The sequence below is a fragment of the Antrostomus carolinensis genome, unplaced genomic scaffold, assembly GCF_000700745.2.
Source record: "Antrostomus carolinensis isolate BGI_N321 unplaced genomic scaffold, ASM70074v2 scaffold7699, whole genome shotgun sequence".
In the NCBI taxonomy this organism is placed as follows: domain Eukaryota; kingdom Metazoa; phylum Chordata; class Aves; order Caprimulgiformes; family Caprimulgidae; genus Antrostomus; species Antrostomus carolinensis.
The window spans coordinates 90,138-117,418 of NW_010336349.1; the positions used below are offsets into that span (position 1 = coordinate 90,138).

At 37.2% G+C, this 27,281-nt stretch overlaps 1 protein-coding gene across 1 annotated transcript in view; it reads left to right on the forward strand.

Annotated features, from left to right (window-relative positions):
* LOC114818880 (cadherin-13) overlaps positions 1-27,281 on the forward strand; it is a gene marked incomplete at both ends in the record, with an annotated part of 115,703 nt that overhangs the window by 71,012 nt on the left and 17,410 nt on the right. Inside the window, 2 exons of the mRNA XM_029086690.1 lie at positions 16,866-17,048; positions 18,024-18,277. Of these exons, the coding sequence (XP_028942523.1) occupies positions 16,866-17,048; positions 18,024-18,277 (437 nt within the window). The remainder of the gene's footprint in view (positions 1-16,865; positions 17,049-18,023; positions 18,278-27,281) is intronic.

A 27,281-nucleotide genomic window follows, 5' to 3' on the forward strand; every position in this document is an offset into this window, starting at 1 on the left:
TTCTGAGGCTCAGATTGTGGGGTTTTTTTCTCTCTGATAAAAATCACTTTGGCAAAGGAAGTAGTGGAACAGAATGTGAATCAATCTGCTTTCTTCATTTCATAGCCGCTCTGGAATTTAAATGCAGGCCTTTAAATACCTCTTTGCCAGACAATTCAGGAAAAGGATGAAGTAATGGATGAGATTTGTAAAAAAGCATGATTTTCTTCAGAAACCTTCTCTGCAGTGGCAGGAGCAGTTTGCCACTGTGGGACTGCTAGGAAAGATTTGTTAATTCGCTAGCAATAATGAAGGAGCTGTAACTGGAACAGGTGGGTTTTTTTTTTATAGTGGCCACGTTGCAGACAGTCTTAAAACAATTAAATTTGGGTATCTAGTTCTGCCATCCTTGTTCCCTTTAAGTCCTTCCCCAAGCTGAGATCATAATTATTTTCCTCTCCTCTTTCCTTATGTTTTGTTGCCAGAAGAGAACATGACCAGCTAGGAAAGCAAAAGCCAGAGGCATAATTTTCATCTTTTATCTGCAGTAGGGAAGGCAAATCTGGTTTTGCAGTTACACCCTGCATCTCTAGCTGTCAGCACCAAATCTGCTGAGTCTTGTATGACGGGTAGTTTGAGACTGGAATCTCCTCAGGGAACTCCTTCCTATCACCTGTTTTTGGGTACAGAAAAAAAAAAAAATTAGCATCCAGTGAGCTTCATGGAAGTTAATGAACACCACAGACCTTAAAAGTGTTAGAAAACTATGTGAAAGTGTTTAGTTCCCCTTTCTGTTCTGTATAGATTCTGGGATTTGGGCTTATCATGGAATCTGCAGGGGAAGGGTTCTCAAGATATCCTCAGGTGTCTCCCACCTATTTGTATAATTTCCAGTACTTGCTTATTTTGTCTTTAAAAGCTTTGAAGATATTTTTTGTGATCTCCCAGCAATCTACAACAGTACTTCAGCTATCCTGTTAGTAGCAAGTTTCGCCTCATCTCTGATGAGAATTTTCCTTGTCTCCACTGATGCCCATCACTTCTTCTCCTTGTCCACTATGAAGGTGATGCATAGACAGTCCTTTTATCTACAACAGCCCTCTACATTTACTGTGCAGATTTGTTCAAGACCATGAGCTTTAGACATCTGCCTCTCCCATCACTCCTTGCCTTCCATGCTGTGGGCAGGAATCGGGTGCTATAATACAGCTGGGGCGCCCCAGTGCTGAGCAGATGGAAGAATTCCTGCCTCTGTCTTGCACACGGTACTACTCCTGACACATCTCAACACAATTTTGCTGGTTTTGGAACATTAAATTGCCTTTATCATCCACAATTCTTTTCCAATAGCAGAGTAAGTGACAAAACTAACATCTGCTATATGTGGTTTCCTCTTCTTTCACCCTCACCACAGGAGAGGAGTGTATATATTTTGAGCATTTTGATGTGTTGGAGTTTTGCTGCTGTTTGTTTTCTTCTATACATGTGGTTTTGTGCTTAATATGGAGAATTTGATTATATCATTTGAGTGTTTTCTTTTTATTTGTTTTTTTGTTTTGTTTTGTTATAGAACAGACTGAGGATATTTCATACACAAATGAGAGTCTATAAGCACTGGTTAGGGAGCTTTATGCCCCATTCAGGCACACTGTGATCTCCTCCACATCTCTGCTAATACACCTTACTTCTGACCTGCAATTATCCTGCAGTCTCTATTTTGGGTTTCTTTTAAGGTACAGGAATCTGACAGCTGTGTCAGACATTGTGCCGTGGGCAAATGTACACAGGGGCTTAGGAGGAGATTCATCAATTCCAGAGTTAGTTCAGAGCGATTTTCATTAAGAGAATGTTTTATAACCATATAGCATTTTTCATTCCAAAGAATCCCGAAGGAACACAGAGAAAATGGATCCGCTCTGTGGGCAAGCAGAAGATTAAAGTTGCAACTTTCAGCTGCTTGCAGGGAAAATGGAGGTGTAAGACTTCGTTTCTTTTTTTAAAGAATTCTACTCAGGAAAGTTGCTTTAGTTTATAAAGCATTGGAAATAATGGCTATCTCTGGTGTTGTAGTGTTATACTTAATATCTTGTTGATAGGCAAAGGGGAAGCCCATCTTATACATAAAGACAATAATTTATTTTTAGTAAAATTGAAAACTAATACAAGTCCATCCTAATCTAAGAATCATTATTAATCCAGAATGAATTATTGCAAGGAAAAAAAAAATCTATTCGGAAAAAAATTCAATAATGGTAAAATGATAGTTATAAAATTGTTGTACACAATCCTTCTTAGCTTCTACCCCTTTTCCTGCTGTTATTCTCACCATTTCCTGGTTCCTCTGGGTTGTAAAGTTGGTGGTTTCATTCCAGTGTTTGTGGTAGGGGTGTTATGGCAAGTTGTCAGCATTTTTGCTGGAGTCCTTTGCCAGGACAAGTGTGATGCTCATGTTGATCATTTCTTCTTCCTCTCTTTGGGATCAGTTGGGGTCATTTTTATGTATTTGCTAACATTCTTTTACATGTTGCTCTTTCTTCATTGTTCTGAAGCTCCACGTTACATCCAAATTTACTGTATATTATGTCTTTTAAATTTTTTAGATACTTTTTATTTGTTGCCCCTAAAATCGGTTTTGTCCAGCTCCACGTCTGCATTTCTTTAACTCAACACTGGCGAGCTGTTTGTAGCCATGAGGTCTCCAGTGTCAAGTCTGTGTTTCATGTCCTGTTATCCTGTGACTGTACTTCCCTGTACTGCATCCTGGGTCACCATTTCTCAAGGTTTCTATTTCTCTGTGCTACATCATTGTGTGAGGGTTATGAAACTGGCAGTACTATACAAAGATAAAAGAGTAAAAAAAAAAAAAAATAGACAAATATTGTTAGAGGGAAACCAAATAAAACAAAGCTGCAGGCAGGTCAAGGACAGTTCAGGCAGAGCAAGGCTGACAGACCTCCATCCTGAGGTTTGAGGCCTTGCAAACTCAAAACATAACCAGTTACTAGAAGTGGCAATACCATATTACAGTTACTATGTCATTTTGTGTTTTCTAGGCTGCACTTAGCAATTAATGATTGGAACAGCACTTGAGTCCCACATATATACGTCAGAAAGAAGTTTAAGTATTGTGACTGGTGCAAACTTTGTACAACCATGGCCCCATGTCTTAATTGATGTGGAAGTGAGTGATGTGCACTGACTCATTTTGAAGAGTAATGAAAAGCTCTTCATCATCATTAGTCCACTGAAACTGCGATAAGCAGCACATCTCTGGGTCAGAAGGCAGGGTCAGTGGCTGTGGCAGTAGCCTCAGGACTCACAATGAAGAATATCTGTGTATCAGCAGACGCGGGATTGTTATATAGGATGCAAAACTAACTAGCAGGAGTCAAACTGAGCTGCTGGGCATTTGTATTCATGTGAGAAGTGCCTTGAGGCTTTCAGGGAGTAGTAAGAGGTCTTCTTTTATATTTCATCCCAGACATTGTACTTGCTGCTTGAAGTGACTGAAGTTCAGTGCCGGTATCTTTAATGAGCTCCCCCAGACTCCGTCTGAGCACACACAAGGGTGCTGGGCTGTCTGAATGTAGGACTGTGGTGTATCACAAGTGATCAAAGTCGCTTTGCTTATGAGACAAAGGAAGTGGTACTCAGCTAAACAATATTAAAAATCTACCAAAAGTAAAAGAGCTAAAATCTGGCAGTGGCAAGAGGGACAAAAGGAGACAGCCAAGACTTTTCTGAGCCACCACTAGAGTGTGTAACCAGGTGTGTGTGTGTGTGTCTGTGAGAAAGGTTATTATACAGGTTAATACAGGCAGCTCTTCTTCCTCTGGTTTTCTTTTCCCAATCCAAGCTCAATGCTTCTGACTTTATGAGTGAAACTATCATGAGTAATTGAAGTTGCAAACCCCAGCAGAATATTAAATTAGAAATTAAGCAAAAATGCTCATCATTTGGAGCACAGAAATCCTGGGCAAATTTTCTAATGCAGTATTACAGCAATTGGATTTTTTTTTTCCCCCAACTGCTTCAGTAACTGAATTGATTGAATTAAATGTGTTCTGTGGTGCTAGCTAACCTCTGACCCCAGTTACTCAGGATAATCAGGGGGGCAATCAGCCTGCTGTGATCTGAGCTCCAAAGGAATAAGAATATTGTAAGGTTCAGGGAGCCTATGCTGGCATTAATCAGATGTCATCAGGTTTTGATTATAAATCCTAAAGACCACCAAATTGATACAACATGGTTTAATTCACTAAAAATTAGGTATCTCCATATTAATCACCAAGTTGAAGATCTGAAAGTGATTGCTTTTCTAGTAAGTGAAGTCAGATGTCAACACTTTGGAATATCCCACAGTTTTGTAATAAATGTAATGATCAGCATCAGCACAAAAGTAGCATTAGCCAGATTAAAAAAGATTTTGTTCTAACCTCAAATAGATTTTTTCCTCCTGTTAGAGTTTACAGCTCCATTGAAATTGTTCCTCAAGTTTCTACTCTAATTATGAGCTTACTCAGAAGCAAGAAATAGTATATTTCAAGCTACCTGCAAGCACAGCATTTTCTCCCTTCCAAGGGGAGAAAGGGTGGCAGCTTACAGTGTATCACACTGCTGTGTATAGAAATAAAGTGATATTTATTGTCCCTTAAAATGATTTCCCCTAGAACTGGCAAGCTCAGTTGAAAAATCTGTAGGTAGAAATGTGTGTTAGGATCCAATTAATCACTAGTGTACTTGCTTGCTCTCCTTGTGAAGAGCTCAGTGTGGCAATTTTGATGCAGATGTATTAGCATATTATGTAGAGATTCGCTACAGAAGAAGGGGAAGCAGTCTTAAGAGAGAGGAATAGCACAATTTCTTAATAAACTAATTTTCTTCATACATATCCTGATTTAATAAGCTTTCAACTCTGTGGAAAAGCTTTTTTGATATAAACCAATGATAATACCAACTGCTTATTTATCTTACTGGTGTCACCTGTATTTCCTGGGAACTGCCTTTATTTGCATGAGAAATTTGGTCTGCTTGGAATTGGAGCACTAAGCTGCTGCTCAAGGATTTCCAAGCTTACAACAGCGTTAGCTGTGACCATGATGGGGAACTGTATGAATTCTGGATGGCCCAGCAAGAGTCAGCTCTAGTGATTACTTGCTGCATAGGTGCATTGGACTTTCTGCTCCTACCCAGACTGACCATGGAGTACATTTGTGCTAGGCATGATGCTTCTCACCTTCCAGCAACATATTACAGTGATGGTTTTCACAGGTACAATAACCTTGATGTACCACTGGGACAGGCCACATTTGCTGTTCATGTTCAAGTAATCTCTGCAGTCTGTACAAGGTAGATCTGACAGATTTGATTCATTGAGTATAGACTTCATGGTGAGCACACACATCTTTCCGTGCAAAGCATGAGCGTAGTGCCTTGGCCTGTCTTGACCTCCCTCCTAATTCTTGGCCCTCAGATACATAAACTGAGGAGCACTGCCATCAAGCTTGCAGTCATTCATGTTCTCCACATAGCTCCGAGAGAATTTAATATCAGGATATATAAAAATCCTGAGTTCATTCTTCATCCTTCCTATTAATAAAAAGGACCAAATGGATATTTATCTATTTATAGCAAAACATATCCAGCTGAGGCTGCAGTGGTGTTTGTGTTCAAGAAGGCTGTGTGTCCAGTGAATGTATGGTTAGGAAAACATAAATTACAGGTGAGAAAATGAAATCGCCCTGAATGTTCCCTCTGCGACATTCTAGACAGGAAATAAGCACACAATGGACACTTACAAAAGGAATGTTTCATTTTCCTTTATTACAAATATTTTTCTTTCAAGAAAAGATGAAATGAGTATCGGCAAAAGGAGCTGGGCAGTGGGAAATGGAGACTATGGGTATCCTTAAGGCATTCCTTTGCTTTTTTCTTGACCTTTTCCATGTCTGTGCAATGCCAAACCATACCTTTATTGCTCCATGCTTCAACCACTGTTCAGCACTGTATGTCTCAATATACACTTACATCTCACGTGTTTTCAAAGCAGACCACCCCAGCTGTGAGTGAACTCCTCTCAAACTGCCTTTTGAAACCTCCCATCACAATGCTATGTGGGGAGGCTCAGATCACTCCATAGTCATTAGTCAAATAGGTTGCATTTATTTCTATTATTCTTTCTTCTTGACCTTGATTAAAGAATTTTTCTGTGCTAATAGGGTTGGAGACCCCAGGACCTCATTTTCCCCTATCAGGGTAATGAGAGTGCTATGCTTACCTGGATGCTGAAGAGATGATAAAGATTTTTCTGCTATGGAAGGAAAACAGAAAAGGAAAGAGACCATTAATCATGAAAGTTCACCTGTGTCTATGATCTCTAAACGATTCTTCTTGTATCATAGCTTTTTGATATAGCAGTAATATTTATGCTCAATGAATGTTATACAAACAGGATGTAGGCTAGATAATTTGAGAAAAAAAAATATATATATCTAGTAGAAGAAACTACGTGCAGTAGACTTCATTCATCACTTTGTCAGCAGACTTGGAAGACTTACTGTATTCAGATAGATTGAAATATGGAGCGTTCAGCCCAATTTCTTCTTTCTCTGCCCAGTTTTCCATAGAAAACAAAATGCTGGCTAGAGATTTAATTTTTAAAATTCAGGCAAATTCTGCATCGCTACAGATAACACTGCCTGTACACTTCCATCTGTACCTCCTGCCTCCACTGGAACAGCGTGAAACCTTGCACAGTTCTTATCTGCTTCCGAAAAAGAGTTTTCAAACTGAGCTAACTTCAGACAGCTCTCAGCTGGAGGGGCTTGTAAATCTAGGGCATCTCATCCCCATCAGTTGGCACAACCTAAAATGCCAGAAGTTTAGGGAATTGATGAAATTCATTGCTAAAATATTCTAGAGATACAAGTTAATGCTTTGAATGGTACTGCTAGGCACTGCTCACCAAAGACCATGTGAAGAAGCTTAACCACTGACAAAACATCTGTTGTTGGCAGCATGGGTTGTGATCAGCTGTAAACTGGCACAGTGAATAACTATCTTCTTTGGAAGCAATGTCCTCTTAGGGCAGAAAAAGCAAGATTGGATGTATATGCTTCTTTTTATCAAAGAACCCAAAGATTCTGCCATTGAGAAAGTTTACACTGTAGTTTTGAACTGTCTGCAAATAAATGTTGGTTTCTTAACCTTGTAAGAATATGTTTCAGTCTTGCAATATTAAGGTGCCAAAATAAAGAGTGTTTTCAGTGTTTTGAAAAGTGTATAAAGGATTTGAAAAACCCCATGTTAATCTGTGATTTCCTTGGACAGTGCAATCTTATTTGGAAGTACTGCTAAATTATGACTCTGTTCCATCTACTATTCAGTAATCCAATTGGATTGCTTATCACTTAGGTTCTTTAAATCTAGAATTGATGCTTTTTGAGAAAACAGTGCTCAACTTAAAGTTGTCGCTATTGATACTGAATCACTGGAGATGACCACCCAAAACGTGTGTGGTCAAGTATTTAAAACAGCCAACAGCATTACAGAATTCACTTTAATTAGATTATAAGCATTCAAAAAATTGTGAATGCATTTTCTATTTGGTGTTCATGTAAGGCAGGAGAAACACACAAAAAAATCACTCCCAGAACAGGTTACACCATTTATGTAATGATTTCCTGAGCAAGAGGAGCATCATCTTAATGGGCTTTTTACTTTTCCTTTTTTCTTTCTTCCTATCAAGGCATGTATGAACCCTTGCTTATTAGAATGGATTTCATGTCATTTTATTTTTCATTAAATCTATGCACTGTCATAGTTCATGTCAGTTCTAAGAGTGCGTTTGGTAAAGTATTCAGGAATATCTTATTCATTGCTAAGTCCTCAAATAATAGAATCGGGGAGTAACAGATTTGTGTTTGAAAAAATAAAAATGTAATAAATTGTGAAAGTACGATGTCACAAAACTTTCATTCATAACTGTAGTAGTAGTTATGTAGTTGAACAAGATCTCTCTAGAATTTTACCTAGGAAATTTTTGTTCTTTGACCTATTTAAAATACTTTTTTTAACTTCTTCCATTAGTTTGCTTTTGTATAGCACTAAAATATAGTTTTCATACATGTATGAAAAGAAATCCTGGAAATTGCCCTTCCTATAGAGAAGTTGCAAAATGCCCTTCTTTACTTCCTAAATATGAGCATGACAATAATTTTTAAATCATCAGTAGCTTTCATCTACTGAAGCCATTGTCACTACCCAGCTCCCTCCCCATCAGTACAGAGGCCACATTGCATTTATTTATACCTAGGAGGAGACTAAAGCCACTAGAGTGGTTTCATCTACTTTTCAGTCTTCTAAATCTCCCAGACTTTATAGCAAATTGACTGGGCTCTGCATATGCCTGTTAAAGTCAATGCTATTAAAACCATCTTTCTGGTGTGATAAAATTCCCCTTTTATCTACTACTTTGATGTTCACAGAGAAGTGAACTTGTCTGTCTCTGTCCTGCTGTTAAGGAGCCTACATGTACAGATAGCAACTTCAGCAATTAAGAGGACATATTTTCTGAACCCATTCCACATCCAGATAAACCCAAAAAACGTGACTTAGTCTGGGAACCAGTAGGAGGAATTTGTTGCTTATGATTCTGACCCATGGAGCAAATCATCCCATCCCACCTATAATTGAGACTGACAAGTGAAACAGTCTTAGTGGAGTAGAAGTTTGTGTATAGTCCTTGTAATGTGAGTAGGTGGCTTCCACACTTTTTTTCTGTTAGTAAGGCAGTATCAGTAAGCTCAGCCATATAAGTTCAGATGTTAATCTTCAGCATCAGAAAAGTTGGTTTGGATATGAAAAAGTCTCTGCTAAGCATAAAAGAAGACCTCCTTCCCTTCCCTTGTGACCATCGTTAGCGTGAGAACTGAATGGATTGATGGAGGGAAAAGCCTGTAAAACCTTTCTGCTCCTAAAATGCAGTGACTGAAAAAGAAAGGAAAATCCAGCTAAGTCTATTCTATTTAAAGTTCCTTCTATTTAAAGAAGACATCCAGCATCTTAGAAAGAAGACAGGCTTAACACTACTTTTGATGGGAAGTGCACTGAGGAGAAAATAATACGTAGCTGGATTGGCTGAATACAGCGCAAGTGGTCTCATAAATGTGAAAAGCAGAGATCTCTGATCCCTAGGCAACACTGACGCTCTAACAGGTGAATAGGTGTAGTTTGCTCTTTCAGGCTTAGTCAGATCATAATTTTCTATGATGCTGTTGTTTTAAACATCAGTTTTGTTCTACCTGTAAGGAAAAAAAAATGATAGATAAGAGAACATTATTATTTCTTTGAGTTTTTCTCAAAAGTACTCTAAGTGTAGTAAATATTGTAGTGACCTTTTACTGTTTTCTGCCCACCTGGAGAAAGAGTATTTGTTTTTCTGTGCTATGACCACCATTCTAGAAGCATCCATTGTATTTGTGAGTACTTCATTTACTCTAGAAATAGTTGAATGTAGCTTGCATTTATAGGTGGAAAACAAAAAACAAAACAAAACAAAAAAAAGAATGCTTTCTAAATTATTTATGTATTCTGAAAAAAAAAAAAAAAAAAGAGGTGTTTATCTTCCTTCTGAATCTTCAACTGTACTACATTTGATGTACACCCTGAAGGCAACAGGCTTTGAAGCTGGCATTCAACATATGATTAGTACATGTTAGAATTATCTTTTTGCCTTCACTCAGTGAGGCCATGAACTGGGCTGAGAAAGAGTTGGTCTAGTGAAGACAAAAGTTTTCAAAACAATTCAAAATAAGCACCTATTTTCAGGCATCCTTCACCATCACTTATTTGCAGTCCCTGAATGGCTTTTTAGTCTTCCACAAGCACATAAATGAGAGGATAGGAATACATCATCAGCTCTGAATGGGGTTTCAGCACTTCTGTGGGAAAAGAAGCAGAAAGGAAAGTTCTTTAAATTCATTACTGAATCTTATGAGGATCTTACTCTGTAGAATTCCCAAAGTTTTCTAAGATTTTTCTGCAAAAGGGATAGGAGGACTGTTGCATTGCCACTCTGGCAACTTTACAGGCAAGTCTTGTAGCACACAGCAGGTTACCCATCCATCCATCCATCCATCCATCCATCCATCCATCCATCCATCCATCCATCCATTTTACCCTGTTATTTTTGCATTCTGTCCCTGCCTTACTCAACCATGAATCTTAATACCTAAAGAGCTCTTGAAGTATTCCCACTGAATCCCAGAGATAGCTTCGCTTCATCACAATAGAAGATGTTCACAGAGAGACTTGTACCTGGAGCATGGGGAAATAGCCTGATTCATACTTTCTTGTTTCTTTTTGTTGCATTACTAGTACTCCTTAGCAGAACTTTTCCAAGCAGACTGATGAGCAGCAAAACAAGATGGAGTCATGTGGAAACTCCCCTTGCTTTTTTTTTTTTTATTATTTGTGATTGATATTATAGAATCATAGAATGGCGTGTGTTGGAAGGGACCTTAAAGATCATTGGTGATATTAAGAGTCTTTGTGATTTTCAATAAAAAAGCACAAATTTATAGAGCCTGCAGAAATTGTAGCCATGTTACAGAGAGCAGAATTTAATATTTGGCCTTCCATTTAGCTAATTAATCTTTTAGATTTGTTGCTGTTGTTGCAGGTTGCAGCACAGAGTGGACAAAAATAATCAGTTTTCCATCATGGAGCTGTACTTTCATTTTGTAAAGTAACTGGCAACTGTCTTGAAAGATCACAAACCATTTACAATATATAGCCTCTGAAATTCATTCAAAAGTTAAAAATTGAAAATGCATCCAGAATTATTATGGTCAATTTAATATATTCAGTGAGATTTTTTTTCTAAGCTACAATTGAGTTCTTTCTGTTGTTTCACTAGGGAGATGGAAGAATATTATGCACTTAGAAAAAATATAGAATAAGGTGAAAGAATCACTTTAAGTTAAGAAAGACTATAGTGCCTAACGAGCCAGCATTATGTCAGTAAGACAATGACATTACTGAAGACTGTTTAGGTGACTCACAGCTTTAATTTGTTTTGCATGTAGTTTACACTGTCAAGTCCTTGTCATACTATGATAATGCTTTGCATTTACATAGGATCTTTCATCTAAATGGCTTCCAAAGTGCTTCATATGTTGCTTCATGTACAGCTTACATCAACTTAAGCCATTACGTTAATACAGGGCTCCCTGTAATGAAATACAGCAGCTATTTGTGTCCATATAGTAAAGTGTATGCACAGTTTTAAGATGGAAAATACCTTCAAAACCTGTAGAGGAGATTAGGGAGAATGTAATACCAAGTTACAATTTGCTCTGACCACAAAATTGGCAATTAAATTGTTCATGTGGAAAGTTTGGTATAAACTGCAGTTGGTCAGGTCCTCTGTGTTTTCCAGCACTGCAGGGGCCCAGGAGAGCAGGCCAGCACACTTGGTCATCATGCTGAGATGAAAGGTGACTGGAGAATCATCAGCATCACTTTGTTTGATGCACAAATGTTATGCTAAATATTTTCACTTAGTATTTCACCTGCCTAGTTTGTGAAGGCTGCTGAGCTCCAAGCGCCAGTTGATGTGTTTTTTTGTTACCTGGCAAGCTGGGCTTTGTGTCCTAGTGAATTCCACAAGAAATGTCCATTACTGACATTTATGAGATTCTTATTCCTGATTGCTTGAGAACACAAACCTTTGTGATCACTCTGAAAATTCATTTGTCCTTGGAGATATTCCAGATGCAGAGCTATGGAAAATACATTGTTTCCTTAACAAATAAACATTGGCCACACAGGTGCACACATACTGAATGACAGCGTGCAAAGTAAAAGTCACAGACAAAGAGCCAGCAGATTGCGAGAGATTGAATAAGCTTGTCTTCATATTTTCTAAAAAGTAGATAGACAAAATACGGTTGCAAAAGCAGTGGACTTCTGTGGAGGAGGACAAATACAGTAATACAATATCTCTGGGGAATTTATAATAGAGATGTGTGAATTAATATGTCTCATTATTTTTTGTCTTTTATGATATATAGATGAGGAAATAAACACATGATAGTAGCGCAGAATACCTTCAACTGAAATGTTGCCCTGATAAATGCAAACTGACATGCAGTTTTAATTTGTTTGTTCTTGACTGGGAATCACAGCATGCAGAATCTTAATGAGCCACGGGGTAATGATCACCAACTCCACACATGTTTATCTTGCATTGTATTTGCTGCTTGTGGCAGCTCCTTAATTTGGGTATATTGGTACCCCACTTTGAGACAGTTTTTTGGTGGCTTCATAAAGGTATTACGGTTATTACTGCACGCTCATGCTGTTGCTGGACAGTAGACATTCAGGTGATTCTGATGCAGTTCAGTTCATTTGTTCTGTGCTGAGAGGCAAGTAAATAAAATCTGACTCACTACAGAAGCTTTAAATAAGGTTGCCAGATAAGAATCCAATTTTCATATAGGTTAGGTACCATTTCCAGTTTTGTTTGAGGTTGAGATGGGGTTAGTGCCTGGATTCTCGGGTGATAACCTTTTCAAAAGTGATCTTTTCTTGTATCTGCCCTATGGTGGAAATCTGACAAGGCTGTTTTTTCTCCAGACCATACAGAGCCATTTTGCTGTTCTGTGAGAGCTGTCACTGTAGTGTCCCACTGGTTCACCACAGAGCTCAGTGTGGAGGAGCATTTGGCTCAGTGTTATATTATCTCCTGGCTCCTCCAGGAAACAGCTACTAAAATTAAGCCATGATTCAATTTGTTTGTTTCCCCAGTTGGCTTCTCCCTTTAGCTAGCCTTTGAGGCACACCTGATTATTCTCAGTAGATACCTGCCATCTTGAATTTCCTATACTCAGGAAGATAAAGCTCCTGCCAGCTTAGAACCATAATTTTTCATTTTATCTTCTCAGACTTTGCACGTAGTTTGGAGTAGGCTTGCAAGATCCAGGGAAGAGAGGAGTAGGGTTCGCCTACTGAACTGAGATTCTCTCTTCTGCTCAGAAAGAGTCTCAGCTATCCTGGGTGCTCTTAACATAGGCTGTATTCCAACATTTTACTCGTTGTATTGCCATCTCTTTTTTCCAACTCCTTTGTTTTAAGAAATAAAAGCTGCTTGTTTTCACTCCCAGGGGCCTCAGGGCCTAGTGGAACCGTCTTTGTGATCTCTCGTGAATGTCCAGTGGTTACTATCTACTTCCCATTAGTCCCTCATGACAGCAAACATTGCTCACTCGTTACATTTTCAAGTCTATTTGTACTTCCTCAAAAACTACCCTTACACTCTTGGAGGAACTCTTCATCTACATCCACCACTATTTCCTTAATGTCTTTCATTTCCCCATTAAAAGTCTCATATGTCTACAAAAACCTAATAATTAAGCGTAGACTGCTGGCTGCTGTTCACTCATTGTTTCCTTCTAAGTTGTACTCATTCTGTTGTCTTTCTGTATTATTTCATAAACTTTTGGATACAGAAAAAGGGGAATCAGGTCCTTTTTTTCCTATGTTTATAAAACTAAATATGTCAGAATTACTAAAATTTCTAGGCTGTATTCATGACAAGCACAATAAATGACAATATGGCATATCATTCCACAGAGTAAGTTAACATTGCATATCAAATGCTCAGTAGTAGTAAATGAACGTGCTCTTTCCAGCAAAATGCAACTCTGACCTCTTCTAAGTTATTATTTTTAATATGGGTCCAGATGATAGCAGTTTAAATAAAGTACTGAACTCATCTATTTTATTCTTAATTTATAGTGGTGCTTAGGGGATGTGCAGATATTTAAAAAGTGTAAAATCAATTAACTTGTGATCCAATTATTTGTGTTAGCCTCTATGGGGTTTTATTTCAGAGCACTGAATCACGCTCTCCCAGTTAAGCACTCTGCTTTGAGAATGTAAACCTTTCATTTTGAAATGTGATGAACCTGTGGTTATCTTTTTTCTATCTCCAAATCCAATTCCTATTCCTGGTTTTGAAATTCCCTTCTTTACTTTTGTTTTTGAAAGGAACCTAGTAAAAATATAACATTTTTTTTATAAATACCTGGAAGTCTACTCTTTATGGTAAAGGTGATTGAACAGGCAAAAGAGATCACCTTCTGGTTAATATACACTATATTTTTCTGGATCGCTGTATTTCACAGTAGATTCTTGTCTTTTGTAATCACAAATCTGTGATTTATTACACTTTTCATGTTATAAATTTAGAGTAGACCCATGTGACAATTCTGTGATTTGATCATTCTGCTTTTTCATCCATCTTGAACAGATTTTAGTCTAATGTTCCAGACAGCTTCAAAAACCCTCTGTGTTTATATAGTCATTTCTAAAATGCAAAGAATGCTAGAAGTGTACCACTATGCTTGGAATTATTTGGCTTGGCACAGCCTTTGCCTGTAGATGTTGTCATTTCCTTGATCTGCAGATGTCAGAAGCTCTGCAATTTTATGCCCCCAGCAAGTCTATGTGCTCTTTCTACACTACTCACTGCAACTGAAGCTATTGAGAGCCCTTCCTAAATAAGGAGAAAATAGGAATGCAGAAGAAAGCCAGCCCCAGCTGAGATACCCTTGAATTAGATACCCTTAAACTGACATTCAATATTTTTTTAACTAGCTGGTACAACATGACAACCTTTTCCCTCATAGTCTGGCACTGGTGGGGTAAGCATAATAAATTTATCTCACTGACTTCATGTTTTTGTATCTGAATAAAATAGCCAGATCTTTAAATATTTTACCCTTACAGGTCTTACTGTTCCCAGGATTATCAAGAGAGTATGAAACACTTAATTGAGTCAGATTAGTGATTTAAGGAAAACATCTTTCAGAAGGATCAATATGAATTAGGAGCAGATGCCCAGTGAAATCTAAAGGTTTGATTCTTTAGAATTAGATTCCTTAGAAGTCTGGTCACCTTTTTACATAGCTAAATAGGAATTGTTTGGTACTGAACACTTGTTGGGGAAAAATTCTGTCCCTTGTGCTTCTGATGTCTCATTTTATACATGCTCAAGCCGAGACAATATGAAACAAGACAAAAATATCAATCAGGCTAATTGCTTATTTTCAATTAGAGTAAGAGGTGTCCAAATGTGCTTTCCAATGACATCATTTCACTGAGCAGGAACGAATACAGTCTTGGTAATCATTCCTCTGTTTCCAAGATTCTTAAATAGAGCTTTTCTTCTGATTTGTTTCAAAGTAAGTGAAAATATTGTTATATTATCATTTAGAGTTAATTAAACTGCAAATGAGCTTAATGATCTGTCTGAAACAAAGCTCAATCACAACCTGTTACATATTAGCTATCAAAATCAAAATATTTTTTAAATTCTTTGTTAAATGTACCAAAGGAGATAGAAATAGCCAATCATTAATGTCATCCTTTTATAAAATCAGCTTTGAGACTGGAAAGCTTGAACTGAATGCTTACACTCAAATTACACAGCTAAATTGAAAAAGGATTTGGAAATGTAAGTCAAATATATTGGAAAAAATGAAAAAAAGATAACTGAATACAGGAAAAGACACAGTTGTCTCCTCTGTATTGCTACGAGGAAATCCATTTTACCTACGATTTGTCCAGATTGTGAAATCTATATATTAATAAAATATCATTCCCTGGATTCAGTATTCTCACAAAATCTTCTCTAGTGTTATAACTTCATGTGGTCTATAAGACAGAGGAAAAAGACATTTAGTCTATTGAGGTCTTGAAGCCACTTGGGTGACTTTTGGCCTTGAGTGATATATTATCACTGACGATGCAGCTTTTAAGCAGTGCACGTATGACAAAGCCTATTTGTGTCATTAAAGTTTGTAATTTTAGACTTTTGAAGCTTTAATCCCTAGAAATGCTAAAATTTCCTAGTGATCTATAATGGCATTGCTGATGTTCAGCACTTCTCAGGATTAGGTATGTTATCATTCTGGTTTGTCCACCTATAAAGCAGGTATTATCTTATCACTCTTACATACAGTGCTTTTAGCACATCAGCCTTGAAAATTGAGGAGTGTTATTAAGTGTGACCCTTACAAGTGTTTCCAGTGGTTTGCTCAATGTTTTTCCTACATAAATAAGAATGATGTTGTACACTGTTTGTCTGGATAGTAAATTAGAATTTTCTCATAGGGTTTTGCTAACTGAATATTCTGGTAGTGCAACAAACTTCTCGAGGTCATGAAAAATTCTTCCACTGGAAAAAGAAAGTAACACTGACTTTTAGCTATGCAGAAAAAGTGATAGCATGAAGCCAAATTATTTTTGAGTCTCTTAGAACAATCCCTCTAAAAATGGTATGGGTACACTTTTTGTGAAAAATGTTTTATGTATTGATAACAGTGTAGAGAAAATTTAATATGAGTGGGGTAATTTCTGAAAATAATAGTCTGAAATGGAAAAGTGGATTATTTGTAAATAGTAGTACATTCAAGGGCAAGAATGGGCTGTGTAAGTCATCTTCCTCTTCTGCTTAGCTATATGTATAGTCCCCTTTCTGATAGCATATGCACCTATGCAATACTGTATATATTTTCAAGATTCAGTTTTCCAGGAATATGAGATGAACTGTCTTCTTGTGATCAGAATCTTCCAAAGCTTGATTCCTATCACACTGCTGCTTATCTGCCATCTATTAAATGGAGAGCAGCTGTAAGTGCTACCTTATATTTTATGAGTGAGAATGTATTATTTAGAGCCTATAACATTCAGTTTCAGTCAATGATTGCATCTTTCTCCTGTTGTGTTAAATAATTAATGCTGGCTTGGATATTCTGTGTGTGTGTGTGTGTGTGGTCATTAATTGAAAACAGTAACAATTTCCTCTGTTTTCTTTCTAGTTTCAAGCCACAGTAAAGGAAGGAGTCACAGGTGTAATAGTAAACTTAACTGTTGGTGACCGAGATGACCCAGCCACTGGAGCATGGAGAGCTGTCTACACCATTATTAATGGAAATCCAGGGCAGAGTTTTGAAATCCATACCAATCCCCAGACTAATGAGGGAATGCTCTCTGTTGTCAAAGTAAGAACAATTGCTGTTGTACTGTATTATTACTGTAAAAGTCTACACACTAGATTTACTGCATAAGAGAAAGCCTGGCAAGGATAAGTTACCCAAAAACATACAGGTGGCTACCAGCCCGTGTCCAAACAACCCCTTCTTCTGTCACCGTAACCTTACTTCTTTACTCATAGGGACCTGCCTGTTGATAACTGTATTGCTGTTGTGCTTAAATAACAGCTAATTTTTCGGAAAGCAACACAATTAATAGTGAGACTTTACAAGAAAGTTTTCTTTGTGACTGAGGATACAATTAGAATTCAAGGGCCACATTTTGTTCTCAGTTAGAAAACACAGATGCAAATACCAGGGCAGTAAGGGATGTGGTTTCAAACTGAACTGGTAATCTGTCTTTGGTCCCATGTTTCTAAAGTCTCATGAAAAAAATGTATTGCCTGTCTTTGTATGAAGATAATATTTTAAAAAAAAAAAAAAAAAAAAGGCCCTATTTGCTGCCTGTACCAGAATTTTCTCTGTTTGACTTCAGAAGAGGCATGTCAGTTCTTAGACAAATGGTATGTATTTCCATGGCAGTGCTTTTGATTTCAAGGTAGATGTTGGTAAAGTTGCCTTATGTTACTTATAAGTAGCTGCTAAGTATGACTGATTTGTTTGCTAATGCATATTACATTATAAATAAGCATGTATATATGAGAATTAAATTGTATGTATGAGGTATGCTGAAAAAGTATACACTCTTGGATAGAGGGACATCTCCATCTTTCATTAAGTCCATTATGTTTGTTATCTTCAATGCACTTTATAACTGCTGTTATGTCTAATGCTAAACTCTGAGAAAGTATTAGATGCAATGAATGCTGTTGTCTCTTTCTGGCTCATTCTACTATCTTCTGCAAGTTTGTAATAGGGTACAAGGAAAAAGTGTTAAATACTGTCTCTGCACCTTGCACTCTGATTTTATGATATGTTTTACAGCCTTTGGACTATGAGATTTCGGCATTTCACACGCTGCTGATCAAAGTAGAAAATGAAGACCCGCTGATTCCAGACATAGCCTACGGCCCCAGTTCCACAGCGACAGTTCAGATCACTGTTGAGGATGTGAATGAAGGCCCAGTTTTTCACCCAAACCCAATGACAGTGACAAAACAGGAAAACATCCCTATTGGCAGTGTTGTGTTAACAGTAAACGCCACTGATCCAGATACTTTGCAACATCAGACTATCAGGTGAGTGCAGAACCCTCTAATTTTTATCCATCAGAAAGTATGTCTCCTGCACCCAAGAATTTGCCTGCCAGTACAGAGTTAAATTAAAGTTGTTTGGGCTCTATATAATAAGAAGTGAGCACACCTAGGTTAAATGGTGCCACTATTTTATATTTTGATCCAACTAAGTCCGGTCTTTTGGTTTTAGATTTGTTGAAAAATGAAAGATCAACTGCTAGTACTCTCTAGTACTAAACTGACTTTCCAGAAAGCTTTTCTCAGCATCTGAGAGTTCTAAAATGTGATCTGTTTTAATTTTTTATTCTTATTTGTGAGTCTAATTTCCCCTAGATATCAATGTATATAAAAGGGCATAAACATCTTTGTGAGAATGACTTCAAAGCTTTACCTGAACAATGTGCACTGTCAATCTGTCCTATAGAGGTAGATTTCTCTACTACCACAGGGTTATTTAGCAGTGATTGTGCACTTCTTAAAGAAGGTTTGACATATGTACTGTTTTACAAAAAAAGAAAGCTACTGATCTTGAAGATGTTCTCTGTCAGTAACAAATGTTGGTAAGCATTGCATTGCAAAGGACCACACTGACAGTCTTGGATTTGAATGATGAGAGGGTGAATTTAAGCAGGTGAGTGTGCTCATCTCCAAGAAAGGAGGGAAAATGCAAGGCAGATAATTAAAAGTTTCAATTCTCTGCATCACCTCAAAAATACCTAGTTAATGGAGTATGAATATTTCAGTTTTTCTCTATCAAAAATATCTTTGAATTCTGTCATTGAAATATCAGTTTATCTAAAGTATAATTCTTAGCATATGTCATTCCCTTTGTTTTCTAAGTGTATTTATTTATAGAATGCATTTTTATTCTTAGTTTTAGTTTTTGCTCCAAAGATTCCTTATTTCATTCACCATGGTCACACAAATTTGTGTCTATGGATGGAAAGCCTATGGAATTTCTATTGCTTGTCAGATACAGCAATGGAGATGTGCAGATGGATACAAACAAAAGGACAGAGAATTAGTAATACTACTTTCTTTAATTTTCAACCAAAAACTGAGATATGTCTAACTGCAGGGATATTTTTAGTTAGTGTTCTATATAAAACTTGTAGGAGGGGCTGATGATTATTTATAATCAGGAAGTTTAGTTACTGTACTACTTATAACATCATAAATGCAATTCAAGAACCATGAATAGTGTATAGAAACCATTTGTGCCATTGTCCACATCTAGATTGAATTTATTCTTTGAACATTGCATATCTGAATCACATTTAAATTACTTATCTCTTTGAAAAACATGGCTTACTTTGTAAAATTCTTAAAGACAGCTGTACTTTTGAAGCAATTTTTTTTCTTATTCTTCAGCTTGAAGTGTTTTTGTGGACTGAGAATTTCATTTAAAAGCTCAAACAAGCTGGCAAAAATGCATTACACCTAAAAAAACATGACTCCAAGCGTTTGTAAGACTCAAAAGCCTGTACTTTGAGCTCTAGCTATTTGTCTGCGCAGGATTAGCAGTGAACTTTCATGGTGTCAGCTGTTCTCTGATCTACTGACGTTAACATTTCAAAGAAACTCAAGGCAGAGGTAGAAACATCATCCTGGAAACAAGAACTGCATGCTCATATTGACCAGCTAAATAATGTAGGCATCGAGTTTAATCTTATTCTAAATTATACCTGTTTAAAACTAGGTTAACACTGATTTTCACAACTATGCCCAGATCTATGATTTCTGCAATGAGTCTAGTGAGCTTTGGACAATGGAGGTTGTAGAAAAGAAGGAGCAAACAGAACCGGTGTTCTTTACTGAACTCTTACCTTTGGATGGAAAATAACATTTGTTCCACTGTGATGACTCCCAGAAAGAAAACAAACCTGTTCAAGTTGGATCACATTTCTTAGATTCATTAACCTATTTTATTTTTTTAAGTATTTAATTCCCTCTACACTTTCCAACTTTTTTAGAATTAAAAAATGAAAGAAATCCAACAGGCCCCATTTTAATTATAATCCAACAATTTATTAATAGAACAGTAATGAAGTTTCTGAAATTTGATTTCTTAATCAGGGATCATTGTTATTTTTGTGCCAGATTTAAGAGTTTAATTTTGGGTACTTCTTCCCAACCTCTGAAATTTTAATCAGAAGTTTCAAGTGTACATGTCAATGAGAAGTTAAAGGCCAAATTTAATAACATTTTCTACCTTGGGAAATTAAAAGAAGAACCTTATTCTCTGAAATCCATTATTAACAGTAGATCTTAATTAAACACAGTTACGGTTCTCAATATTTATCTGTGTGAAGAGATTGGTTTCAGTATTTTTCCCTTTTTCCGATTCAACAAGTTCAGGATATTCAATAGTTAGACTTTTAACTATGTGTAAATAAGTTGTTTACTGCAGTGTATTTGTAATTTTTAATTAAAGCAACGTCGTTCTCTGGTTTCATGGTTTATCATGGCAATATATTTTTATTACCTTCTATGCTGTTGGATTTTAAATTATTTATGTAAATATATTATTGTGGTTTTTATTCGCAGTAAGCAATGTGACTCAATGCCTCAGAAATATCTTCACAAGAAAAGTTTATTATAGCTTTAAAGCATATCTAATTCATTAAGTAGAATTAAAATGCAGTATTTGAAGCTGGAGAACTTAGAAATGGAACCCAAACTGCAGTGAGTTTCACAGGAGTATGAAATACTGCCAAAAATATCTGAAGCAATATATGTAAATAAGATACATATTTTTGTGTGTAATTTTTTTTTATCTGCACCTGAATCCAGCTGGCCCCACGTAGTATGAGTGGATTCTGGAAGCATAGGTACATTGTCTTAATGGTGAAGTCTCAGCTGTAGAAATCTGAAAGCCAATTTTTTGCTTGGAAGTTGACATCCTTTTATTTGATTCTGGTTTCCTCATATCACCATATAATTAATTAAGTGGAATTACACAATATGAAACTAGTAAGTCTCCATTTGTTTGAGATTAATCATTTGAGATTAGAACAGCCTGTGGTGGACCCAGCTACCCAGCTGCCTGTTAACCTGCAGGCTGGATGTTCGACTGCTATAGCACTGCCATTGTACTGGCTGTGTGTCTGACAGCTCTGCTAGTCTGGAAATGGGAGCAAGGTCATGTTTATTATTGTAATAATTTCTAAATAATAGATACTGGTCTATCTGAAAGGTGCATAGACTCTGTTTTCTTTACATAAAGTGCATTTTTCTGTACTGCACACTGTCTATATTAATGAGGCTTCATCCTTGAACATCAGACTATGAGGATGATAAGGCTGAACCAAACAGACACTGAATTAAAAGTGATTGTGTTTGTTTATTTGTCATTTTGCCAGGAGCCACTGAACAATGGACTGGCCATTGACTTTGGGAATGGGAACTTTTACTACTGGGCCACATTTGGCTTTAGAATACATCATCATAAACTTGGGGTCGGTGCCTGTGAAGCTGGTGGAAATCAGTGGAAATATTCCAAACTTATTGGTGTCAACCATGATCTGCATGGTCTTTGTCAAAAAAATGACTGCCTAAAGTTCTGCAAAATAGTGCTTAAAATACACTTAAGTGGGATTTATAGTTCAGTGAGTTTCTTCCAAACCTCAAATACTTGAGAAAACTAAGGAGAATTCACTGGAAAGAGCAAGTTTACTTCTGCACTTCTCTTTGCTGCCAATCACCTCCCTTCCATGTAGTGAATACATAAGCCATGAATTGCAAAGGCAATTCAAAAAGCCTTTTTCATGTCTCTTGCCAGGAGTTTTTCTGAGATCCTGAACCCACTCTGCAGAAGGGTGAGGCTTCAAATCACATTCCTCACAAACACTTAAGGGATCAATTTTGCATACTTTGCTGCACATAAAGCCTTTTTAAAGCATTTTTGTTGCAGGTGGAGGTCGATAAACTTTCTTTTTTGGGGTACACTACAATTGCTTACAGAAGTACTCTAAACTGAGAGAAGGATAGAAAGTCTTAAAGTGAATACTTATGAAGTAACTCACTTAGTCACTGTTAAGTATGTCTCCTAGAGTCTGAAGGACTTGTCTTTGATTCCTAACAACGGGAGATTTGTTTTCCTTGTGCAGACAGAAGATTAGTTCTATTGTTATAAATGAATGGCTGAGCCATGCTCTCTGCCACTGCATGCCGAGTTTTTCACTGTAAGTTACACCCAAGAGCATCTCAAGCTGGCTCTGCAGTTTTATTCATGGCCTGCCTGCACCCAGCCATTGGGAATTTGTAGTGTATCTCTAGATATGAAGTTGCTGTATATCGGACAGTGCACATTGTTTTTCTCTTCCTTTCTCTTTTTTTTTTAAGTTAGAAGTAAAGCCAAGTAGAGAGGGAATCTGCTCAAAGCAAAAGGTTTTTCCTCTTCTGTCTTACCTGCAAAATTCTGAACCACAGAATCACTAATTCTGTAGAGCTCTATGCATTGGAGTATCCAGCACGTAATGCTGGAAGAGGAGAGATTTAATCACTCGTGAAAGAAAGAACTTGGCCAATTCCCTCATGCTACACAACTACCACCTACAATTGCAGGCACTCGCTAGTCAACCACTCAGCAGTATACTACACAACAATCTTTACACTAAAACCAAACTGTTTCTTGGATGCATTAATAGTATCTGTGTAGGTAATCACTCTGATGTGTGTATAGATATATGTTATCATAATATTAATATCTGAAGAGAAAAATTCATTTAAAAATGCATTACCTTTTTTTTTTGTTTGTTTGGGTTGCTGTTTGACCAAACTGCCTTCCACTTTTTGTTTACTGAACAAAGTAAATAAACCCCTCTTTCCCCATACAGTAAACTCTTTATGCCTACAGCAAGATGGGAAATAAGTAAAATTGTTTCTGGAGTGGTACTATACGTCCTTTATTCTCCTCTCATACCTGTGACCACACTGATGTAATTCTGGAAGGGCAATAATGGCTTAAGAGTAAAATCAGACCCCATTTTCCTGTTTAGCTGATTTGTAGCTGGCTAGCGCTGTGTGGAGATATCACTGAGTCTGAATTAATGTGGAGGAAGCAGCTGGTAAAAAAAAAAAAAAAAAAAAGTCTCTAGTGGGAACTACTGAGATGAGACTGAAGAGAATAAATGACTGGAGTAAAATCCCAGTGCCAAGAGAATTAAAACATCTGCCAAATCTGGAGGCCAGGTCCTATAAAAGCTCTGGACAGTGCTGACCATTTGGGAAAGCCACTTTCAACTCTGTCAGCTTCAATATGGGAGCTGTACTATTACAGGACCTTCTTTTCCTCAGAGTAGTGAACAGATGTTGATAGTCTGCTTCCCAAAGCCTGTTATTCTCTCCTTTTGTTACTCACAGGCATTCCCTGGCTTGCTTAATATACAGCCAACCTGTCAACGTTCTCAGTTGCTTCTAGTTTCTCCTGGTGGTGAACACCTCCCAGTCTGCCCCGTTGTTTCTTTTCACCCTCTTCTTACTGATCCTCTCTATCTCAGTGTTAGGGCAGATGTTAGGCCTCCTCTCTCCTTGTCTGCTTTTCTGTATCTTAATTTTTAGTGCTTAAGGACAATCCCATCTAAGCAGTTGGTGCTAAAGCTTTGGTATGCTGGCTTTCATGGGGGAGAGGGTCATCTGCTCCCTTTCTTTGCCTTGCAGGGAGGTGGGGAAACTCGTACTTGCAGGAGGCACCTCACTTATCTATGATTCTGTTTTTGTCTCACTGCTTGATTCTTCCTAACAGTTGCCCAGTTTTGGGAGAAAGATTAATGTACATAAACAGGTTGATTTGCACCTCTCCTGGTAGAAAAGGAGGCAGAGCAGAGAGCAAATTCTCACCCAGACTGACTGAGACAGTTCTCCTGAAGAACAGTGTCCCTTTCCTGAGGAAAAAAAAATAATCTATCTCTCTCTGATTAGTCCCTGAAATAGCAGAAATGTCTGAATGAAATTATTAAAGGCTACCTAAAGCAGGGGTCCCAGGAATTCTCAGTCCAGTGATTCATAGTTTTGCAGGGAATCCAGCTACCTGAAGCCAGACTTCAGACACTCCTGACAGTACTTGTCAGAAGATCGTATTCCTAAAATTTTCCATTTGCTTTACTCTGTTGGCATAAATCATACTTAATATGTTGATATTAAAGCTATAAATGATAGAATTGAGGATCTGTGTTTCCATGTAATCAAATAAGCCATAGAAACCAATTTTAACCTCCCTTGGTATTACCTTAAGAATCACAAATTCTTGATTAATAAGGATGAATGCAACATTTAAGGGGAGTTTAATTAGACCCTCTGTCTTTATCCTTCATAACAATATTATGTCACATTATTATTTCAACCATGTCAGCACTCAGAATGAATGGCTGTGAACTGTGAAATTATAGGGCACATTTTTCATGTCACTGACTAAACAATATTGCAGATCTTCTTGAGAAATATAACAATAGGATATATCAGTCACAAGTTAAGCTTGCAGTGGAAGTCACATCATGACAATAACTCTCTTTGTCATTACTGTTCTTTTCTAGTTTCAGAAAAGGCAGGATTTTGCCTCTGGAAGAAGTAAAGAGTATCTTGATTATAATAAGTTGGCTATCAATTTTGAGGACACTCTGTGAGGAAGCAAATTGACAGGGAAGGGGTTAGTATGAATTTCTGTTAATATTTTTTTAAGTCATTGAATTCTTGAGTCCTACTCAGCCAAGTTAGATTGTGGATGCACATCTGTATGTAGTTACAGCTTTAATTGGTGTTTTGACAAATTTATTTGCACCGGTAATATGTAAGATTGTAGCTTCAGTTACCAGTGTTATTTTATATGAAGGCAAAAGCTGGAAAACCAAGCACTCAAATAAAAGTTTTCCAGGAGGACTGGTAACACATCTAGGCCAGAATCTTCTGATCAAGTGGCAGTATATAATTAAGCTATTCTTGTTGTGGATTTCAGCACTTCTGTCTTTAAAGCAGGTCTAGATCTCAGATAACACCAGAGCAGGTGTTGTCTGACATTCATGTCCTGACTGCAAAAGGGAAATGCTGTAATTTTTTCGTTGCTTTTTGCCCTGCTGTGAAGATACGAGGTGCTAATATTGTGGATATCTTTCATTAATTTGCCATGACCAGAATAAGGACAGAATAGACCACAGACACATTCAGTTCAGTGGCAAAATTCCCACTGAATCTGGGTGTAGGATTTCATCTCAGAGCAAAAGCTTTCCCATATACACAGAACTTTTGTTATATGTTTACAGCCACGGCTCAATTGCAAGACATCCCTACTCTGTGCATTTCAAGGCATAAAGAACACCATCTTCTTTCAGACTCACAGACTTTCAGACTTCACTAAACTTAAATTCCATTCTTGGAATGGAATTTAAGTTTAGTGAAGAAATTGTCAGAAGGTTTAAGCACTCATTTTTACTAAATGGAGCTCTGCAATGTTACTGTAATAGGAAAAAAGTCTTGTAGAGTTCAGTTGAAATTTTCCTATTAACTTAGTAATAAGGATGCCAATTTCTGTAAAATAGTTTCCGACTTAGAGTGAAATTATGTACTTTGTTAAGCAGCAGTAAGCCTGCAGATTCATTCTTGGTTCAAATGTGAATTGCTAAGGACTGACTTCTTCCTAATTTTATGACCATTATGCTCTAGGTAAATATGCCTACAGAGACATGCATGCCTACTCTACATATAGCTAGATAATTATTGTCTATGTGATCCCTTGGGTCAGCTCCATTGGGTAGTACTTAGCATAGCATTGCCTTGGAGATACTAACCTGTTTCACCTAGATTTCATTGAATAGTCCAAACCCTGGAGAATTTTTACATATTTACCTATTTTAATGGGCCTGTCAGAATAATGTTTCCTTTTTTTCCTTTCAATTGGAAATTTCCAATAGAATTCTACCTGCCTAAGGCCCAGCCTCTCTGGAGATTCAGTCCTGAGTCACTGGTAGCATTTTATACATAAAAACAAATGCAGCCATGGAGTTTATCTGACAATGCTTCAGGGCTAAACCAAGAAAATTTTGTATTAGTAGGGCAGAAGGTTTGCAGCTTCACAACAGAGCACTCAGTAGTTGCTTCTGGCCCTGGAAGCTTCTAAGTTATTAACTAGTGTTTAAAACACATTTTAGTAGAGAAAGCAAACAACACTGTCACAGTTTTGCATATCTCCATGTCAATTGTGTTAAGTTAGTTTGACTCATGGAAACCGTTACAGAGTTTGGGTTTTTAAGTACAAAGAAAAAAAGAAGAAAAAGTCCATAATAGCTTTAATCATTGTAAGACTGCAACCCTTTGAACAAGTCCTTCTTTGCACAGTTAAGTGAGTTTTTTGTGGCAGCTTCTGTCATTTCAGGAAAGAAAATAGCAGATACCTTTAGTTTTAAAGGTCTTGAGGCCTCTACATTTTGTCTGTCAAATTGAAACTTTAGAATTCATCCCACAGTGATACTATGGACATGCATTGAAGGCGGCTGGCAAAACATTTAGATCCCTAATGACAAGGGAAAAGTGTGTGAGAAGTTCAGCTCTTGGGCATCCAGTCCAGGGCTAAATAGCATAGGGTAACTATAACATAATAGTTAATAAGAAGCTTAGAAGAGGATTAAATATCTTCAATTTACAGAACACTATATATTGTGTGCACTGAATGCAATAGATATAAAGCAGAAAATAAAACTATTTAAGACCAAATAATGGAAGACTGTTGGTAAAGTATTTGCCTCATTGGTACCACATTGCAATCAAGCAAGGCCTAGATATACGGTTTATCAGCAACTGTCAGTGTGGCAAATTAAACAAACAACTAGAATTCTTCTATTTCCTGGCTTTTCAGTACTTAATCCCGTAACATCTAATGAAAGTTTTTTTTGCATCATAAATGAATGTTTATGTGGAACTTTTTCCTCTAATTTCTTTGCTTTGTCCATCGTTGGCCAGCAATTGCTTAAATGACACATATTTGTCATGCTGCTTAAAGTACATCTGAAAGGGGCTT